This window comes from Tiliqua scincoides, chromosome 8, assembly GCF_035046505.1.
Source record: "Tiliqua scincoides isolate rTilSci1 chromosome 8, rTilSci1.hap2, whole genome shotgun sequence".
NCBI lineage: Eukaryota > Metazoa > Chordata > Lepidosauria > Squamata > Scincidae > Tiliqua > Tiliqua scincoides.
Genome location: NC_089828.1, coordinates 39,297,850 through 39,319,556, shown reverse-complemented (window position 1 = coordinate 39,319,556; position 21,707 = coordinate 39,297,850). Strand labels below are relative to the sequence as shown.

The window sequence follows — 21,707 nt, the reverse complement described above, 5'->3', positions numbered from 1 at the left end:
AGACCTCAAGCAGATACCATTGCCCGAATGGCCCCTCCCGGCAAAGGAATTAAGTCAGATAGAGGTTAAAAGAGAAGATGTTTCAGACCGAATTGACAAATTAAAGATCAGTAAGTCACAAGGCCCAGATGGCACCCACCCAAGAGTTATTAAGGAACTGATGGTTGCTGATCTCTTGACTAAAATATGCAACTTGTCCCTTAAAACGGCCACAGTGCCAGAGAATTGGAGGATAGCAAATGTCACACTGATCTTTAAAAAGGGACAGAGAGGGGACCCAGGAAATTGCAGGCCAGTCAGCCTAACATCTATACCAAGTAAGATGGTGGAATGCCTAATCAAAGATGAAATCTCATGGATAATATCTTGTGGCTATTATCTATCTGGACTTTCAGAAGGAGTTTGACATGGTCCCTCACCAAAGGCTACTGAGAAAACTCCACAATCAGGGAATTAGAGGGCAGGTCCTCTCATGGATTGGGAACTGGTTAAAGAACAAGAAGCAGAGAGTGGGTGTCAATGGGCAATTTTCACAATGGTGAAAGCAGTGAAAAGCAGTGTGCCCCAAGGATCTGTCCTGGGACTGGTGCTTTTCAACCTCTTCATAAATGACCTGGAGACAGGGTTGAGCAGTGAGGTGGCTAAGTTTGCAGACAACACCAAACTTTTCCAAGTGGTGAAGACCAGAAGTGATTGTGAGGAGCTTCAGAAGGATCTCTCCAAACTGGCAGAATGGGCAGCAAGGTGGCAGATGTATTTCAATGTAAGTAAGTGTAAAGCAGGGGTCTCTAAACTTTTCAGCCAAAGGGCCGCATCAAATATCTGGCACAGCGTTGAGGGCTAGGAAAAAAAATTAAATATAAAATTTAAATAAATACATTAGAGATGCAACTTAGATGAATGAATGGGCTCAAATGTCCAGGATTTCTCCAAGCACCAACACAGCCCAAGAAATAAAGCATGCAATTAAATGAACCCCCACCCCACAAGCACAACTCAAGTTGTGTTTGGTCAACTGGGCCAGAGGCTCTCAGGGGATCAGAAGCTGGTCGTGGGCCAGATACAGGCTCTCCGCGTGCCGCTGGAATTTGGAGACCTCTGGTGTAAAGTAATGCACATTGGGGCAAAAAGTCAAAACTTCAAATATAGGCTAATGGGTTCTGAGCTGTCTGTGACAGATCAGGAGAGAGATCTTGGGGTGGTGGTGGACAGCTTGAAAGTGTCGACCCAATGTACGACAGCAGTGAAGAAGACCAATTCTACGCTTGGGATCATTAGGAAAAGTATTGAGAATAAAACGGCTAATATTATAATACCGTTGTACAAACCAATGGTAAGGCCACACCTGGAGTATTGCGTCCAGTTCTAGTTGCCACATCTCAGAAAGGACATAGTGGAAATGGAAAAGGTACAAAGGAGAGCGACTAAAGGCACAATCCATATGCGCTCTTGGGGCGACGCAAGTCCCTTGCGCCAGCCCAGGAGGGTCACAAACGTGCTGTAAGGCATGTTCGCGCCTCCTTGAAAGGAAGCTGGGCCAGCACTCCGAGAAGCGCTGGCCTGCGGGGGCTGATGCAAGCATCCACGCAGGCTTCCTCCCTCAGACTGGGCCAACGCAAGAAGAAAGAGGTAGGAGGGGAGGAGGCGGGAGGGAGGCATTACTGGGCAGGGGAGGGTGGGCAGTGAGCGGCTCCAGGGGCAGTTGGGCGGGCAGCGGGGCTGGGATCCGGCAGGTATTCTGGATCCCAACCCCCATTTCTGGGGAGAACGGAGCTGCTTCAAGCCACTCCGCTCTCCTTGGACTTGCACCACTTCCTGAGGTGGCGCAAGTCCAGGGAGACCTGTAGGAGCCAGTGGCCAGAAAAGTTTCCCCTTGCCTTTGGCTGAGCTGCTTCTGGCTCCTATCTTGCACTGTCTTGGCTTGCCTATTCCAGTGCAGGATAAACTTGTTCCCTAAAATGATGGGGGGTACCTTCCTTATGAGGAAAGGCTACAGCGTTTGGGCTTCTTCAGTCTAGAAAAGAGGCACCGGGGGGGAATGTTTGAGACGTACAAAATTATGCACAGGAAGGATAGATAAAGAGATACTCTTTTCCCTCTTACACAACACCAAAATTGAGTGTTGGGAGAGCTAGGAAAAGAAAATATTTCTTTACTCTGCATGTAGTTGGTCTGTGGAACTCCTTGCCACAGGATGTGGTGATGGCATCGGGCCTAGATGCATTTAAAAGGGGATTGGACAAATTTCCAGAGGAAAAGTTTATTACTGGATTCAAGCCATGATGTGTATGTGCAACCTCCTGATTTTAGAAATGGGTTATGTCAGAATGTCAGATGCAAGGGTGCAGGTCTCTTGCTGTCTTGTGTGTTCCCTGGAACATTTGGTGGGACACTGTGAAATACAGGAAGCTGGTCTAGATGGGCCTATGGCCTGATCCAACGGGGCTGTTCTTATGTCATAGACTTTAACCACACATGCTCTGGCACAACACTCAATTGTGTTGAGAGCCACTAGAGGCTCTCAAGCTTAAAGCACTTCCTATCTTTCCTTCTACCACACACAACTTCTCTTGCCCTCCTCTCACTGAGGCTTGGGTTACTGCACACCCCTTGCCCCCTGTCACTGAGGCAGAGGTCACCACCTACCCCCTGACCTCCTATTATAAGGCCACTCTTGTGTCAGAGCCAACCATCACTCTCACCATCACTCCCACAACTCTTAAACTGAATACTGTCACAGAATCTTCTAGTCTCCTTGCAGATGTCTCACCATTGCAAGCTAGGCAATGGGCAAGAAAGAAGAGCACAGGGCTGACAGTCAGAGATCTAAGGGTGTTCAACAACTTAAGGCCAAAGGTCTTGATCCTCCCAGGTCTCTATTGACATGGTGAAGAGCTACAGGCAAAGAGCCCTTCGACTCACGCCAAATGCTGATGTACCTGTGGGCAGAGGGGTAGAAGCCAACTTCAGAAAAGGAACCAGCAGCAGATGTCTCTCCACCAGCCCCAGCTGCTTCCAACTACGGGGCTGCTGATTCCCCTGTCATTACCAGTTAACCATGTCCATTTGTGGATTTGATTCATTTTTCTCTTTCTGGAGTAGCTAAGCCTCACTAATTAGCCAGCTAAGCCTGTCTATCTAGCAAAGGGATGAAATGGTGAGGCCAGGTGGGCTTCACTCCTTCAATCAAGTAACTTGATGATATAATCAAACCTCGGTTACCTTAAGTCCAAACACAAGAAAGCTTGTGTGTTCTGCTTGGTCTGCTGTGAAATCTAACGTTGGTTTGTAGTTTACTCTCCAGTAAGTGCAGGGACCAGGATTCCTTGGGCAATGCAAGTAGCTACTGAGAGAATTGTAGTTCTAGCTAGATGTGTTAAGAACAGTTATTTTGCTTTGTTTACTCTTTTCCTGCTTCCAGACAGCTTGCAAGCTCACCTGTTTAGGGACACTGTGGGTCTTTGTGTACTTTGTTCATGAGCAGTGTCCCAGCTCTATTAGGCATTAGGTAATAGTACCTCATTTTGTCAAGCTTTTTTCCTTTGCGTTTATCCAGTCAAGTTCACCAGTTTTCCATCAGCCTGCTTGTACTTCTTCTAATTGTCTTTTCCTCATTTAATTCATTTTCTTTTGATTTCCACAAACTGGTTACATTTTGACTCTTGCCTTCCTAGTCCACCTTCATGGGTTAGTATGTTGTTGTGTCTGATTACTCTTGCAAACGCTACTGTGGTCTTGATTTGCACTGATTTGTACTCAGTGCAAACAGGAGGGGTGTTTTTCCCAGATGCCTTCTCCCCTGGTTTCTATAGCTGGGATGGTGGCAGCAGACAGAAAGTACTAGATTTCTCCCCATTCAGCTGCTGACCCAGTAAAAAGGGAAAGCAGGCAAGGATGCATAAGTGCGAACTAGTAGGTCTTACTCTCTGTGATCAGCTTGCCTTCTCCCAGTATGATAACTGACACCATTAGTACACATCTTCATCCATTTTTACTAATCTCTAAAACCATCTAAGCTGATGACCATTGTCATATCCTATGGCACTGAGTTCCCTGAACAAATTATCTGTTATGTCAAGAAGGTCTTTCTTTCATCTATACTAAATCTTTGTCTATTGAAATGTTCTGTCAGACAACACATGTGCACACCCCCAAGTTCAGGTTTTCTGACAGAAGGGAGCAAAAATTATCTCTATCCACTGTGAAAATTTTGATATTAAGCTCTTGGGACAGGGCCCTCTCCTTTTGCTTATGTTACCCTGTACAGCGCCATGTATGTCAGAATGAGGCTGAAGTCCTATGCGCACTTTCCTAAGAGTAAGTCTCTTTAAAGATAGTGGGATGCTTCAATTAACAAACATTTGTATGGGATGCAAATGTGTCCCAAATTAAATTGGCTAGCAGGTTTTAATGTTTTTTCTTCACTTATTGTATTAGTAATTGTGGGCATCTTGCTAGTAATAAATAATGAGACTGGGAGGAGGCAATTTGGAGGACAGGACATCCCTTTCCCCCAAGTGTGCTTAACGAATGTGTGGGTTGCCACAATGACTCACATTGCGAGATGCTTGGCCATCAAAGCCTGAGACACTCATCAGTTAAGGCAGGCCATCCACTTGGGGCAACCTGTGTGAGATGGTGAATGAGATTCCACAGTGGGCAGAGCCTTCTGTGTTTTTGTTTCTGGTGCCTTAGTCATTTGTGCCTCTTTGCAAATATTCTCTCACTGCCTCTGCTCTGTATTTCAGGCAGTAGGTAGTCAGAAGAGAGAGGCTATTGGGTGCTACTGAGCTGTTGTACCTTGCTGCTATCTATTTTTATTTTATGCATTCCTATCCCACCTTTCCCCCTGTAACCAAGGCACTTCATTTTTCATATTAATCTCAACTTGCGGTTACATGTTCTGTGACAGCACAGTGTCTATTTTAACATGCAACTCAGCCCAGAGGAGAGATTTGAATTCAGCTCACCCTGGTCCCAAGTTCTGCAGTTTATCCTCTGTACTCCCCTGTCCTGCAACTAAATGAGATGTGACGTGGCTGTTCTATGACTGGACCTCCCAGCATCGTTTTCTTTTTCAAACAGCAGCTATCAGGGGCTTAATTTGGAGATGGGCTGTGGTGAGGGTCCAACATGCAGGGCAACCCTAATCCAAATTGCCCCATTTCATTAATGGCAGAGGGGCTACAAGCTTTCTGCTCCACAAGTAATATCAGGCTCAGAGGAGCAATCAGTAAAAGAACAGAGTTCAATCCCTCCCCTCCCCCCCAGTGTCGCTTCCCCTCCCCAGCGCAGTTGGTTTTTCAAAGAAAATGACACTGGGAGTTGCAATCACAGAATGGCCAGTTGTATCTCATCTGGCTCTCAGCAGGTGGATTGTCCTGACATTCAGAATGTAGCATGGTTTACACAAAAGTCTGCAAATGGGGTGGTCCAATTCTGGCACTGACAGGCAGGAAGCAGAGGGTCAAAAGCAAAAAGTATAGTTCTAACTGGATTTGGATCAGCCACCAGCTATGGGTAGATGAGGACAAAGCACAGCTGTAAGGATGGCATTGGGCCAGCCAATTGACCCATCAGAGGGTCTCTGATGGCATTGACCCATCAGAGGGTCTCCCTAGCCAGGCTGATCTTTGAACCTTCACAAAAGATTCCCAAGTGATAAAAGCACATTTTAATGCATGTGCGATTTCAGCCTTCCATCACCACAGAAAAGATTATACTTGTTTGCATGTATACAGGTGTTGGTGTCGGTCATGTAACTAAACAAAGAACCAACCCTCTTTCATTTTATAAATGCTTCGCTTCTTGGTTTTTCTAGTGTTCATTGTTACATATTGTTGGCAGCAAGGCGAGTTGTTACAAGTGTATTTTCCACAGTTAAGTACTGCTCATAATGGCATGGGGGGGGGGAAAGGTGTGCACAGTGTAGGACTGTTTTGTAGCCTATAAGGTTCCTCTCCCCAAACTTCTGAAATGCAAGGCAGACTTTTTATTCTGTATTAAAAGTGGAGGCCTCCTTCACTCCTGTGCCCAAAGGAAGTTTACTTTCAGAGTACATCATGCAATAGGCAGATTCCTCTGCTTGCATTGGGAATGATTGATCATTCAATCAGACATGCAGCAGAGTCAGGCGAGAATCACCATCCCCAGCAGAGGGTTGCTGTACCAGTCACTGCTCTAAGCTTTCCTCCTTTTAGTTAAGAAGCAAGAATTACCCATTTTAGGGACTCTGCCTCTCTCTCTTCTGGTGTGCCTCATAACTGGAAGGAGGCAAATTCAGAACAGCAACTCATGCCAAAGTTCAAGAAGCAGCCTCCTCTGATGGGGTGTGATTCTGCTGCATTTTTGGGATCACAATGATCTAGTTATACTTTGATGTAGAGACACAGCAACATTACCCACACCCAATAGAGGCTAATGGAGGAAAGGCAAAACCAGAGCAGTAAATGATGCAGAGAATCAGTGGGTATCCTCCTAATCAGTGAGTACTCTAGACTTGTGTGCACTCTTTCATTGTTTATTTCTTGCAGCCCACTAGGCTAGTGTACCTCTCACAGCATGACAGTTTGGGGATAGCTGCCCTTTCGCATTTGGAGCTTGCCATTCCTTCCTGAAAAAGGAACATATTTCCAGGTCACCACACTCTCCAACAGAGAGCACCCCCTCTGCAATTTCTCTTGACACACGTCATGTTGATTTGGTTTCCTGTTGAAGCCAATCCCTCTGATCTTGTCGCTTACAATAAGGAAGCTTATTGCACAGTTCCTTGGAAGCTGTAGCTTGACACATCCAATTTTCTTCCCCCCACCTACTCCCACATCTGCCCCAGGGGCATTACTCCAACAAATGTCACAGTTTCATCATTTTGCTGAGATGACTCCTCTGTTTAAATGAAGCTAGGGGATGTGAATGTGGGCAGGTAAATATACCACATCTCCCGTGGTACTGTCATTTGTATGTAAACAGCTGCACATGAGACCTGAAATCTACATGAGATTCAGGGACATTTCACTCCTCTCTGGCCCACTGATTTCACAGTCTTTCTCTTTAAAAAAAAAAAATGGTTCTACCATCTTTCTCTCTTTTTAAAGTCCAAAATTGACAACCTAAAGAATATACAAAGGCCTTGTTCCTCTTTGTTATGAGAACACAGAGGAGTATGTGTACAGAGGAAGATTTGCTGTAAGCTAGCAGATCAGCGCTTTCAAAATCTAAAAGGCAATTATGTCAGAGTAGCAGAAGTGTTGTATGTGGCACTGAGAAACAGCGCAATCCTATCTTGCATTGGAACAGGCAAACCAGGAGGCTTGCACTGCATCCAGCACTAGATAGGGCACCAAAGTGGCTCAACCAGAGGTAAGGGGAAACTCTTCCCCCCAGGTAAGCCACTGTAGCCCCTATGGGTCTCCTCAGACTTGCGCCATCTCCTGAGGAACGGGCGTTGGGATCCGGCATAAGAGCTGGATCCCAGCCCTGCTCCCCGACTGCCCACCCCCAGGGCCTTGCGTCAGCCAAGCTCAGCTGATGCAAGACTCCATAGCAGAATTGGCACGGAGACTGGACACAGCCTCTGTGGGCCGGCGCACATCCTTGCACCGGCCCAGCCGACTCACAAGGAGACACAAATGTGCTTTACAGCACATTGGGAAAGTCAAACACTTTCAAGCACTCCACAGCCATAAGAAGGCAAAAACGTAGGGTGTGTGTGGGTGCACGCACACACTTGCACTTTTTCTGCATCTGGTATCGCATTCTATGACTTTTTGCACTTCTGCAGAATCATAGGCACCCACATTTCCCTGGTTCTGCAGAGGCAGTTCTAATACATTTAAAACACATTATATTGCTGTGGTTTCCCCACCCTTGGACTCTTGGGAAATGTCATTCTCTGAAGGAACTGGGAATCTCTAACAAGGATGATTCAGCACCCTTAACAGACTGCTCTTGGGTTCCTTGGGGAGCTAGAGCCATCCTCACCCCCATCTGTTTCTCCACAGTCCTGAGAGTCTCACCGCAAGTTGATGGTTCTGTGTTTTGCCTCTAGGAGACAGGAAACTTTTTGTAGGCATGTTGAACAAGCAGCAATCTGAAGATGACATTCTCCGGCTCTTTGAACCATTTGGAGTCATCGACGAATGTACAGTGCTCAGAGGGCCTGACGGCAACAGCAAAGGTCTGTTTGATATTCTGTGTCCCTCTTGGAGTGGGAACAACTTGATCTGTTCCTGAAGCTTCTGCCTACTTCAAATACAATCTGGTTTCAAACCAGTTTAGCAATCTGAGCATCCCCCAAAGAACTCTGGGAAATGTGGTTTCACAATATAGTTGAAACCTTTTTAACTGGAAAATAAAAGACCTCTCTTTATTTGTATTCCTTTGTCCATTGATATATTTCTATCTGCTCTTTAAACAAAGGGTTTAAAGGAGAACTATAGTTCCCAAGATTCCTTCGTTGGGAGCCATGGTAAGTTAAACAAATCTGAAACTGGAGCATAGATGGATATGGCTACTGGTGTGTCTCTTCAGGATTCCAGATCTAACCATGAGGGCTAGAAATGGTAGGGAGGGGGGCTGTTTTTAAAACAAGATTAATCAAGAAACAAATTTCATTGGCAGGCATTATTTAAAAAACGATTGTAGAGATCTCTTTCAAATCTTGTAATACCTGCAGTGATGTTATTGTAACTATAGCATTGTTATCAACATAGGTAAAAAACAATTCCCTTTCCCCCCACTTTTTGTTAAAGTAAATAGATTTGTGTTTTGGGCACATGTACCAAAGCTGCACATTAGCCTGTTGTGATTAGATGTACTTGCCAAGAGTGTACCATCAGGAAGCTTGCCAAAGACAGAGGCACCCTTGAGAATAATCACACTTCATCCAAAATGCCACTGGGAACTGTCAGCTCCGTGCTCTCCCTTAATGGCACTCAAAGTGTCAGAGAGGTGTAAAAACCATACGGAGGACATAGGACAAGGCCAGGCACAAAGAGGATTACAGGATCCTGACCCTCTTGTATGAGTAGGGCATTGTTCCCTAGGCTTTGTACTTTCCCTTACTTTGCTCTCACTTGCTGCCTTTATTTCTGTCCCTCCCTTTCTCTTTTTTTTTTCCTTTCTCGACTTCGATGCTCTCCAGGCTGCGCCTTTGTTAAATTCTCCTCTCATACGGAGGCCCAAGCTGCAATCCACGCCCTCCACGGCAGCCAAACTATGCCTGTGAGTAAGAGAATGAGGTACTGCTCATCTTGGATGGCCATTTTCTGGTGCTTAATTCCATCTTCCAAATTTACTGCTTACTTGGGGTGGATAGAAATTGGCCGGTGTGAGCCGCTGATGGGCTAACAGATCTGTCCTGTGATGGCTCCACGCACCACAGTTCTTTCCTTGGGTCTTCAAGGACTTCTAAGCCATTGAGGCTACAGGATGGGAATGCCAAGCTGCGACTGCATCTGCATCAGTACTGCACATTCTCTGAGGCCTGCCCCTAAAACCTTCTGATCTGGCAATTCTGTCACAAAATTCCAGAAAGTTGTCATCTCATGGTGTCCCCTGTCAAGTTGCCTCCAGAAACTTTAAATGTACTGGTTTTCTTTTTCCAACATGCAGTAACAAAGAATGGCCAGCTTCAGACCTGATGCTTGACATCAGAAGCATTACGAGGGTTTGCATCACCTGTGGCAAGAGCCCATAATGGACCTCCTCCTGTATCAGACCATATAGAATAAATAAGTATATCGTACACCAGTGGTTCCCAAACTTTTCCTTGGAAGTTTGGAAAGCACCAAGTGTTTGCAGGGGTGGGAAAAAGGCAGTGACACAATCCTCAGGATCTCACCACTGCTGGGGATGGGTTTCACTAACCTTCCCCTGTGTCGACCTCCAGGGGGTTCAGGGAGTCTGCACCTTAGAAAAGTTAAAAATAGCGATCGGAAACCACTTCTGATTTTTGATTGTGAAACCTGAAGTAGCTTCCAATCATTATTTTTCTGCCTTTCCCCCTCCCCACCCCTTGGGGCCAGGGAGAAGTGCTTTCTAGGCTGGTGGGTCACAACACATAGCCTAAATGCAGTGGCATCACTAGGGTTGGTGTCACCTCTGTTAACTTTATTTATTTATTTTACTATATAACATCCTACACTTGTGTACGTGCAACTGAATAAGAGTTCTAATATTAACTTGGATTCAAGGAAATAAGAGCTGGCTCATACCCTTGTTGGTTCCCTGCTATGTCACAATAACACCTAATTGGCTTTTGGAGCAATCAGTTTTATTGGTCAGTTTTGAGTTAAGGAAACCCATATTTGTTAATTAAGGCAATTGTGTTTTATTTTTCTGGTCTGATTTCAATTTTAATTCATGTCTTAAAATATTACATTTTAAAAATTATATTAAAACTTAAAATTTTAAAACAGTCCTATGCCTTTTTGATGAAAGGACAAATTAAAGATGTTCATGCTAGTTACAAGTACTATAGATACTGGACAAATTTTTGCCAAGTAATCAAACTGAAATTATCGCCTTATCTCCAAGGTCAATCAGAGGGCAGAGCTTTTCCTTCCTGTCCTGAGTTTAGGCTTGATCATTAGAAGCAATTCGGAGATCATTAGAGGGCTGTTTATTTCTATAGTAACCTCCCTGGGAAATGTCAGCCAACGTTAACCTTTTATTTTCCTTCTTCCATTTTGCAAATGCTTGCATTTGGCAGAGGTCTGTTTTATTCAACACCAGGATGGGATCTGCCTTTCCATTTAAAAAAAAAATCCCAGGCTACAATTTAGTGCACCATTACGTAAGAATAACACTCATGGAAAGCAGTGGGTCTACTTCTGAGTAAAAAGGGTTGCAAATATATGCAGCTGCACTTGCTCATCTCTCTGCTGTGAATTGAATTGCACATTCCCAGCTATGTGTTCTAAGTTGTATGTTATATGGAGAGTTTCTGGCTTAACACACCAGACACCTTAAAGGTGGATTTGATTCATGGTTCTCCTGTAGTGGTTCCCAACCTTTTTCACTTGCTCCCTTGGTAGCCTATTTCCATAAATTGTACCCGTCATATTAGCAAAATGTTTGTTATTAATAATATAAGCCCTCATCTCCTCTCTATGAAAACCCAGACTTCATGTATTCATCACATACTTTCTCTTTTTCTCTGTTTGAAGAACAGAAGACTCTGCCTTTGCACTGTTTTGCACCAGAAGTGTGCTGAGAAATTTTGGGTGATTGATCACTTTCCATATTATGTTTCAGCTTTTTTACTGTGCTGGTTTTCAATCACTGGTTCATACATGAACTGATGACCAAAAATTAGCTATTGGTGGGGCTTTCACAGTCAACTAGCCACCTGCCTTGTTGGCCCTGCAAGGCATTCTGGAGCACTACCTGCCTTTTTCTGCCATTATTCCATGCTTTTTCAAGTACCCCTAAAGGTCCTGTTGAGTGCCTCTGGGGTACATGAAACCCAGGTTGGGAACTACTGTTTTTCTGGTATGTTGTTTATAGTGCACTTACTCTGATAGTGTTTACAAGAAGGTGGCAAAGAACAGAATTTAAAAAAGATTAAAAATGTATCTTATGATCTTTTGCTATGTTTTAAATAAATTAGAGACTGTACAGTCTGGCCAAGGGTAAAATCAGACAAAACTATAGTCAGACACCCCCCTAGGTTTAACCCCCAACTTATCCAAAGGTCATAGAAAATTCCATGATTTTTTTGCTCCAACCCTGCCCTAATCTGTGAGATCGACTTATAGACAAGGGTCTATGGTTGTTATGAGATGTGTATGGCTATATAATGCTGTAAACCACCTTTATAGACATGGCCCAGGCTCCTGTGGCCCTCCTTTCATTGTTCACCTTTAGCACCATCCCATGGGAGTAGGATGTACTGTTATATGTCCATGGTCCAAAGAGTACAGAGGGTCAGGCCAATCAGTGATCAGTAGTTACAATTAATGAACCTTATCCACCCACCTTCACCCCCAGAAGTAGAGAAGGATTCTTTCTATGCCTAATGGTGTGGGGGGAGGAGGAGAGAGATATATGTGGCCCCTTTGTAGGAAGGAGGACACTCTATAAAGGCACATTGCATGTTGGGATCCCTTCACATCATCATGGATGGAGCTTCTCATTCATGCAACCTTCTCTGCAACTGTCTCTGATGGATACTTGAGAACACTGAATACTAGAGACAGGCAGGGAGTTCCCCAAGCTAGGAGAAAAAAACACAGCAATCTAGTTTCTGTGAATTGAAAAGCCTAGTTCTGCAATGTGGGTTTCAATTCTTGTCACCTCACAATCTGAGGGTTGAACAACAAAAGGGAAAAGCCAATCAGTGCAAAAAAGGAAGTGCTGGAAAAACTTATTTTTAACATTTCCCAGCACCTACATTCTCATACTGTGAAAACCGCATACTTCTTGTTTAGAGGGCTGTCATCATGTCTGCCTCCCCATGGTGGTTTGAGGTGGTTGCCTCAGGTAAGCTGCATTCTCCTCTACACCACCTCCTGCACTTGCCCTCCAGAGACACTCCAGCCCAGTACTCTCCTCTTCTCCTCACTTCCTCTTCTGCTCCATTCCCCTCTTCCATTTCAAATACAGCAAATGTAAGAAGGGGAGCAGATAAGGAGAAGGTGGACATGGATAATGGCGATAGGCAGCAAGTGCAGTAAAGACCACCAGCAGGGTTAAGGTGGTCTTAACATTTGATACCCTTCTCAAGCACCCAGTGGCCACTGACTGCCATCTGATTAAAGAAAGCTGATTCATCATTTTAATTTAACTGAATGGCAACCCTATACATGATGTACCATAATCAGTGAATTAATCAGTTAAATCCACATACATGTATGTGGGGAGGCAGACATGATGTATGTGCATGTATGATAAGACTTCTGAAGAAAACTGCATTAAATAAGAAAATTTTTATTTTGGATGATGCATATGTGCATTGCTACATGCGGCATCCTAAGGCATTCCCTCCTCTTTGTATGTCTATATGAGAAAGAGAGAAAGCACCTTCACCGAGGAGGGAATGTCACAAAATATATATGAAAATTAAAGTTCCCATTGCTTCTAAATGATACGTGAATAGAAAATAAGAATTAATTCTTTATATTATATTATATTATTATAATAAGAATTAGTTCTTTATATTTAAAAACGTTTTTGTTAATTGACCTGATAAATCGGGGTACTTTCTGGTTGATTTCTGGCTAATCCACTAAACAGCATAGCACTTGTTAGAGAGTTTTCTATAGGAGAAAGTAAAGGTCCTCTCTGAATCCACTAGCATCCACTTTGAATTGCCTGGGTGCAGAATTCAGCATTCTTCTAGCATGGTGCATACACAGAGCTGGGAATGGAGGATTTTACTAGATGACCTTCACACTTACTTCTGATTCATTATGCAGAGCCAGTGCTAAGTTGCTAGGGTCCTGTGCACCCCTGTCCCTGCTGCTTACTTGAGACGTATAATGGCAGTGATCAGCAAATGGGGAAGGAAAATCTGCAGGAGCTGACTAGTACTGGGCACTGGCGTATAGGCACTGGCATACCTGGGGGGGGCAAATTCCTAGGCAAAATCCCTGCAGGGGGATGGCTCAGAGAACCTTCCCCTGCTGTCATTTTTTTCCCTTTTTTCGGGTCTGTTTTTTGGGTCCTGTTTTCGGGTCTGCCAATTGCCTCCCCTGCCTCCAGAAGGCCTTGTGAGGCCTTCAAAATGTCAACAAAGTCACTTCCGATTTTTGCTTTCTGAGGTCTTCAAAATGTCAAAAAACAGCACTTGTAGTTTTCATGGAAAACCAGAAGTGATGTTTTTTGGGTTGGGGGAGGCAGTATTTTACAGTCCTGGCCCCATGTGCACAGGGGCTAGGTTTGCAATAGTTTAGAGCAGTGGTTCTCACACATTTAGCACTGGGACCCACTTTTTAGAATGAGAATCTGTCAGGGCCCATTGGAAGTGATGTCATGACTGGAAGTGATGTCATCAAGCAGGAAAATTTTTAATCCTAGGCTGCAATCCTACCCACACTTATGCAGGAATAAGTCCCATTTACTATCATTGTTAAAAGAATATACATAGTAGCTTGTTAAAAGTACAGGTCTGTAACATTTCCCCAAATACAGTCACATACCATGGTAGCATCAAGTCTAATATATTAAAAATAAAATATTGAAATGAATGGGGACCCACCTGAAATTGGTTCACGACCCACCTAGCGGGTCCCGATCCACCATTTGAGAAACACTGGTTCAGTCTGACTGTGTGGACCCTCTGATGAGTTTGGGCCTGGCTGACCTCCTGCACCATCCTTGCATTTATGCCTTGGATCCTGTCTCTTGGAGGCCACTGTAAGCTCTGTTCATAGTTGATATCCTGTCTCTTGCTCCTCCTCTCTTCCTTTTCTGTCTGCCTTACTTAGTGGCAAGGCACCCTGAGTACCTCCCACATTAACTAGGCCCTGCTCCTTCTTGCTGCCATAACCTATTCACCAGAGGGCAGGTGGACAAACAAGTAAGCAGGTCCTTTATCTTTTTTCACCACCTTCCTGCCATCACTGCTTACTCGCTAAGTCAGTGGTTCTCAAATTTTTTAGCACCAATTTGTCAATTTTAGAATGACAATCTGTTGGGACCCATCAGAAGTGATGTCATTAACCTGGAAGTGATGTCATGGCTGGAAGTGACGTCATCAAACAGGCAAATTTTTAACAACCCATATGACAAAATCAAATCAATTAAGTAAATAGTAAATTAAAAGTTTACAATAAGCATAAATTTAAACATTTAAAATAATGAAGAACCCTTCTAACTCTCCCAAGTAGTTGCTGATCAGTTGTTTTTTTTTAAATTCTCCAAACATCCCAAAGGCTGCAATTTTACCCACATTTACCTGGTAGTAAGCCCCATTGATTATCATTGTTAAAAGCATATATATAGTAGCCTATTAATAGTACAAATCTGTAACATTTCTCCACATGTATTCATGTACCATGGTAGCATCAAATAATATATTAAAAATAAAATGCACATTGAAATGAATGGGAACCCACCTGAAATTGGCTCATGACCCACTTAGTGGGTCTGAGAAACATTGTTCTAGGTAGGACTAGGTGAATGAGAGGTGGTTAGCAGTGACAACAGTGACAAGGAGGAGGAACAGGGGCCAAAGCAGTGGATCTTGGCGGGACCCTGACCACACCAGCCTGCAACACTGGCCCTGCCTCTTCTTTCTCTCTCTTTTTCCATCCTCTTCTCAGGTAGAGGACAGTTTCCTGACAGATTGTGAATGCCCTCTTGTTCTGTCCCAATTTTCAACTCCTGCCGACCACACCAATTTGTCCCATCCAAATATCTCAACTCCCTTCTAATGCCCGCTTTTTGGCTAATTAACACCCTCCTTTTCCAAGAACAGCAGCTGCAGTGTGCAAAGAAATGAATACAGAACTCCTTATCTGTTTGAGCAATCAACGAGAATTTATTGCTACAAACATAGACACTCCCTGCAAGTCCTCTTGTCCAGAGGCTTTCCCTCCCCAAAACTCCACTTAACTTAGTGAGTAAAGGTCTGAATTCTCCAGTCCAAGTCCAATCCAGTCTCCAAAGCACAGTCCAGTCTTCTGCAGTAGAGTTCCTCCTCTCCAGCACTGTTATCTCCAGCAGAGTGTCTCCTCCAGCAGGGTCCTGGCAGTCCTCTCTTCCTGTAGGTCTGGGTCAGGTAGCCCTCTTGGTCAGCATCCTGCTCCTCTCTCTGGGTCTGGGTCCAGCTTCCAGCCAGCCCTTTGCTCCTTCTGAAGCTGCCTTTTATCCTGCAGCCCCTTGTTAAGTCCAAATTCAGCTCAGCTGTGAGCTACCTTGTTAAGTCCAAGTTAGGCTCAGCTGAGCCATCTCTTCAGTCCATGAGTCCACGTCCATTCAAAGTTCATCAAGGTCAAATGAAGCTCAGGTGTCCATCAGAGTCTCCATTGGCCTTGATTGATTACAGCTGTGGAGCCAGCCCTGCCCTTCCCAGAGCAGCTGTCAAAACATGGAATCGCTGGCAACACCACATCATCCACCTGATGATCTTCTGATCTTCCATTACACCTCCACTACCAGGAGGCAGGGCCAGCTAAACACGTGATCTTCTCTCACTGAGGGTATCCCATCTCCCAGACTGGCCCTGCCTCCACTGGAGCTCGACTACCTGTAGAGCTCCATGTTCAGCATGTTTTTTTCTCTTCAAGCTCCCTCTCCCTATCTTTACCTCAGGGGTAGTTAGGGCTTGAGCCCTTCAAGGGGCAGGAGGGGTTTTGGCTATGATCACCCTCAGGTGATCGGTGCCAGGAGACTATTTGTGCCTTTGTCAAGGCCTCTTAGCTGCAAAGCTTACCCTGCCCAGCAATCTGCAGCTCAGCCAAGCACAGTTCTAAGCAATCACACTAGGGCTTTCCTGGTCACGTCATCAGTAGCTGCAACCCAGGAAGGTTGAGCTCTCCGTACCCCTGAACAGAGGTGGGAGAGAGGCCCAGGGAGTTGGCAATCCTTCCCCCCCCCACTTGCCTAGCACTCAACTCCATGTGGAGACAAGGTCCAGCAGAACTTTGCATTTGCATGAACCTGCTCAATGGTCCCCAGCAACAGTGCTCTCTTTATGCGGGAACATAACCAGGTGCCATCTTCTCACCTTAGCACCTCGGGAGACTGCTTTGGTGCACAGCTAAGGTATGGCAGCTGATTCTGTTTTATCTGCAGATGGGGGTGAAAGGGAGGATCAACTGCAGGCCACATTCAGGGGGCAGTCAAGGCACCCAGATAACTGTCCCTGGCAGCCCAAGCCCAATGGCAATTTCTGGATTGGATCAAGGGCCTGGTAGACCAAGCCATGGCAGTGAGAGTTTGGGCCAAGAGGCCCAAATTAGGGCAGTCGGATAAGCCTTTTAAGGGACAGCAACAGAATAAACCCAAGTAGTTAAGGTTCCCTAGTCCTTCTACCTTCTCTTCTTTACCTCATGCCTATTCTAGTACCAGCAAGGAGTTCCCCTTCCCCCACCGAAAAGACACAGATCTGTCTCACACTTTAAGGGCAGGAGGATGTCCTCTCACTCTCATCACCATGACAAACCCACTTCCCACTCCAAGAGAACTGCTATAGCAGGCAGTAGCTAAGGGGTGCAACTGCACCGGACAGCAAGCTTTAGGTGGCCAACAAGCTGAGCTTGACACAAGTGACCAAAATTGTGAAAACCTTGGTAAATATGAATAATACCTTCATGTTACGTATCACTGGAAAGGTAATTTAGGACGCAATGCACACCTGCACTTGGGCTGACGCAAGTCCCTTGCACCAGCCTGGGAGTGCTGTCAAGCACTTTTGCCCCACTTTGAGAGGAGATAGGCCTCGGGGAAATTGTGAATTGCCTCAGGGAAATGGTGAGTTGGTTTGGCCATTTGCAGATCTGTCAGTTATGCCAGATGCTGACCCTGTTCCCAGGCAGCCCAGAGCAGTCCCGGGCTGCTCAGATTTGCATCGCCTATTTAGGTGACACAGATCCGAGTAGCCCGATTGGAACTGCAGTGGCTTTCCTCGGGTTAAGGGGGAAAGTTTCCCAGGTTAAGGGGAAAAGGGTGAGCCACAAGCTGCCTAAAACTTGTGCTGGATGCAGTGCAGGCCCACTGGCCTGTCTGTTTCCAGCACAAGTTAGGATTGCGCCCTTAATGCAGAATGTAATGAAACAAACTGTATCAGAATATCTGTATTCTATCAAATGTTATGGCCAACTAACCAGAAAACTTTAAATTTGTTTACTTAATTAAATTTGATTTCCTGGGAAGGGGTGACAAAATCTTCTTTAACTCCTGGTAGCAGATACCACTTTGCCACTGAGCTTTGCCACTGAGAACAGGGAATGCCTGGCTCAGTGATTCAATCTCCTCACAGCAGTCTAGTCCATTAAGGGGTGACTTTTCAGGGGAAAATAGAGGCACCTGAGGTAACTTGAACCCATTTATTCCCCTCAGAAATTTTCTGCAGGCTTTTGGCCAAAGCAATTCAAGCCTTAGACCTTGGTGTTCCCTTTAAGGCAGGATCAACTCCAACTAGGACTAGTGCTCAGTCTTCCAAGACTCTGTTCCCCCAAGGGCCAGCCAAGCCAGCTGAAGTTCCATTCCCTGAGGCTTTTACCTTTCCATGCAGGTAGAATGGTTGGCCCCTCTGCAGAGCAAATGCGCATTTAATCAACAAATTGTATTCCTTACCCCAGAAGGTTATGGACTCGCTTAAGGTCCCTGGGTTAGATGCACCTAGCTCTCATTCAGTTATACCATCAGAGGGGGAAGGGGAACCTAGAGACCTATGTGATAAACATTTTGAGACAGCCTTAAAAAATAACTTTGAAGCAATTTCTTATGCTCTCAGAGCATTAGTTGCCAATTCTGTATTCTCTTGGGCCATGTTTATGTGAGTGGCCAACTCTGATAATGTTTTGTCCAAATCAGCCAAAGATACACTGAAAAAGATGCTGGAGCCCGTGTTGGTCGAGAGCAACATAAAGTGTTCCCTACTGCACATAAGGAGAGCTCAAACCATCTGAGTCCTTTTGTTCTCTTCGTCAGCTCTTTTGTCTTAAAGGCCAGAGCAAGTTTTGACCCATGTGGGGCAAAAACAAGGATGAACTGCCATGTTTTCCACTGGACCTTCCTCTTCCTCTACTACCAAACTCAGCAAAGGACAAGGTGCACAACCCCAAAAGTGGTCATTCCAGAGACCAAGCAATGACAGATCAACAGTAGCATGGGTCCAACAGGACCAATCCAATCCTACAGGAGCATGGGTCTACAGACCCATGGCTGTGTGGTCAACATGGGCAAAAACTCCTTAATTCTATCCCAGAACTTCGAGCACTTGGATATGCTCAGACATTTCCAAATTTCAGGTGTTCGTACTGAAGGACGGAATATAAGAAATGCTGGACCTGTTGGCCCTGACACTCCAGTTCAAACTGATGGAAATTTTGTTATTGGCTCATCTGTTGGGCATGATGGTGTCATGCCAGGATCTGGACAGTTGGTCTCACTTCCACACGCAATGATTACAAAAGTTGCTCTTCCCCCATTCTCACAAAATAGAGAGATGAGTCCACAAGGACATCAGTGTGACCCTTCAGTGAAGGTGGACATCCAGTGGTGGCTAAGCAAAGACCATCTGACCAGAGGCATGATGTGCCTGAAGGAGGCACACATGGAGGACCTGCTGACTCAAGGAAACTGCCAGCACAGGACTTGGCAAGGAGCATCAGCTTCCTGAAACTAAAGGCCATTTGCCTAGCTCTTATGTCCTTCAGGGATTATCCTCAAGGAAACTATGGCCTGGTGAAGATGGACAATATAACCACCAAGGCCTACATCAACAGACAAGGCAGCACATTTTTTGACGAATTCAGCAAGCAAGTGTAGCTCCTTTTCACTTGGGCAGAGGTAATCCTGTTGTCTATCCAAGCTGAACACCTGGTGGAAGCATCAAACAGGGTGGCGGACTGGTTCAGTCATTGCAGACTCAAGGACACAGAGTGGTCATCCAGAGGTCTTCAAAGAGGTAATTCAGCCTCCCCATAAAGACCTGTTTGCAATAAGAGAAAACTCCCAACTTCTGAGGTTCTTTACAAGAGCAAGGGAACAGGGAGGAGAAGACACAGACACAGACATAGCCTCTGGCCTCCAATATTTCTAATTGCATGGGTTCTTCATCAAGTAAGATGCTTGAAAACAAACATTGTCCTAATAGCTCCCAAGTGGCCAGGGAGACCATGGTTCTTGGACTTGGTCAACATGTCAGTCCAAAGCAATTGGGTTATACATCCAGACCATCTTCTCCAGGGTCTGTTGTTACGTAGACAGGTTTCATTTACCAGCATGGAGGCCCTTAAGGAGTATGGGTATTCTGAAATACCTATTTAGGGACACTGCTGGCATCTAGGATCAATCCACAAAGAGGATATTCTGTTCTACAAGGAGAATTTTTCTGGACTGGTGTGAGGATAAAGGGGTGTCTGGCATCCAAAAATCTGTAACATCCTAGATTTTCTTCAAGTTGGTATGGATAAGGGCCTCAGTACTAGCACTCTGCATAGGCATGTAGCAGCCCTTCATGAGAGGGACTTGGATTTAGTCCCATACATCCTCATATTAAACATTTTTAAGGGACTCTCTCTCTTGAATCCTCCTCCTATCCATTAGTTCTCCAACTCGGTCCTCAGTAAAGTCTTACAGGCTCTCATGGTCCCTCCCTTAAAACCTATGGTCATGGTAGGGTTAAGGGAACTGACATATGAAACGTTTCTAGTGGCCATCACTTCCACTCAAAGTGTCTCTGAGTTGGGGGCCTTTTCTGTGCACCCCAAGTTGTGCATTTTCTGTCAGGATAAGATTGTGCTAAGGAGAGAGCCAACATTTGTTCCCAAGGTTAATGCCATCTTCTACCAGGAATAGGAGTTGATCCTTCCCTCCTTTTGTCCCAGACTTGTCCATAGGACCTTAGATATGTGCAGGGTACTGCGTATTTATACTTGAGGAAGACGGACCCCATGTTCCAAGGGAGGAACGCAAGCACAAAAGCATCCGGTAGTACTCTTTCATGTTGGTTTTGCCATGGCATAGAATTGGCCTGCATGTTAAGTGGTTTGGTTCCACCTAAAGGCATCACGTACACTCCTTAAGAGGGGCTGCAACTGGCTGCCTTCCATTGTCTGGCATCTCTCTTAGAAATCTGTATGACAGCGACCTGGTCCTCTTCCCACACATTTGTTAGATACTATAAGGTAGACCTAGCAGCATCAGTCGATGCAGCCTTTGCCAAACAGGTGTTACAACAAATCACAAGCCATGATTAGGCTAGTTTCACCGGCCCAGATGTAGTACTGTTCTGGTACATCTCCATCTATCAGAAATACCTCCCTTCCTCTACCTAAGAAGGTGGGAATTTCTTACCTGTGAATTCCTGTTCTTGGGAGAGGAAGGTGAGACATTCCACCCAACCAACAGGGTGGTTCCACCCAACCAACAGGCTCAGCATCTTCCTGAGGTTGATAGGCTACATGTGGGGTCATAATTAGGGCCTCCTGGCAGCCTCTTGTACACAGTTTTATATGCGTAACATGTTTCTCTTTTCCCAGTTACATGTTTTCTGTTGCAGAATTCCAACATTTCTTGGCACATTTTTGCAGTCAGATGTCTTCAATCACCATGGCTATGGTGGTTAGTCGAATTGAGGGATATTCCATCTCTCCAAGGCAGTCTGAGGAATGGGATGCCTTCAGTGGGAGGATTTCACATGTTCAGCTGGCCCTGCCTCCTGTGTGGTGGGGGGCATTCCTAATCTGTCAGGAACACCCCCCTTCCTCTCCTAAAAACTTGAATTCGCAGGTAAGAAATTCCCATTTTTCTACCCTCAACTTTGTGCCTTTTTCTCTTGGCCCAGGGCGCATCCTCCAGCCTCGTGGTGAAATTTGCAGACACAGACAAAGAGAGGACCTTGCGACGCATGCAGCAGATGGTGGGGCAGCTTGGGATCCTCACGCCATCACTCACTTTGCCTTTCAGTCCATACAGTGCATATGCACAGGCTGTGAGTATCCTCAGAGTGAGGGTCAGATTTGCCCTACAGTGACACTACATACAGTCAAATCTCATTATCTCCTAGGGTTAGGTTCCTGGAAAAACTAATG

At 45.3% G+C, this 21,707-nt stretch overlaps 1 protein-coding gene across 46 annotated transcripts in view; it reads left to right on the top strand.

Moving 5' to 3' along the window:
• The window catches only part of CELF5 (CUGBP Elav-like family member 5), a 123,905-nt gene that overhangs the window by 84,969 nt on the left and 17,229 nt on the right, over nucleotides 1-21,707 (top strand). For 8 of the 46 annotated variants that reach the window (XM_066635348.1, XM_066635323.1, XM_066635318.1 and 5 more), the window contains exons 4-6: nucleotides 8,048-8,176; nucleotides 9,143-9,222; nucleotides 21,461-21,607. In XM_066635348.1, the coding sequence (XP_066491445.1) occupies nucleotides 8,048-8,176; nucleotides 9,143-9,222; nucleotides 21,461-21,607 (356 nt within the window). Of the gene's footprint in view, nucleotides 1-3,936; nucleotides 3,951-5,271; nucleotides 5,292-5,507; nucleotides 5,521-8,047; nucleotides 8,177-9,142; nucleotides 9,223-21,460; nucleotides 21,608-21,707 lie in introns of all 46 variants that reach the window. The other 38 variants (XM_066635354.1, XM_066635331.1, XM_066635352.1 and 35 more) reach the window with 7 other exon arrangements.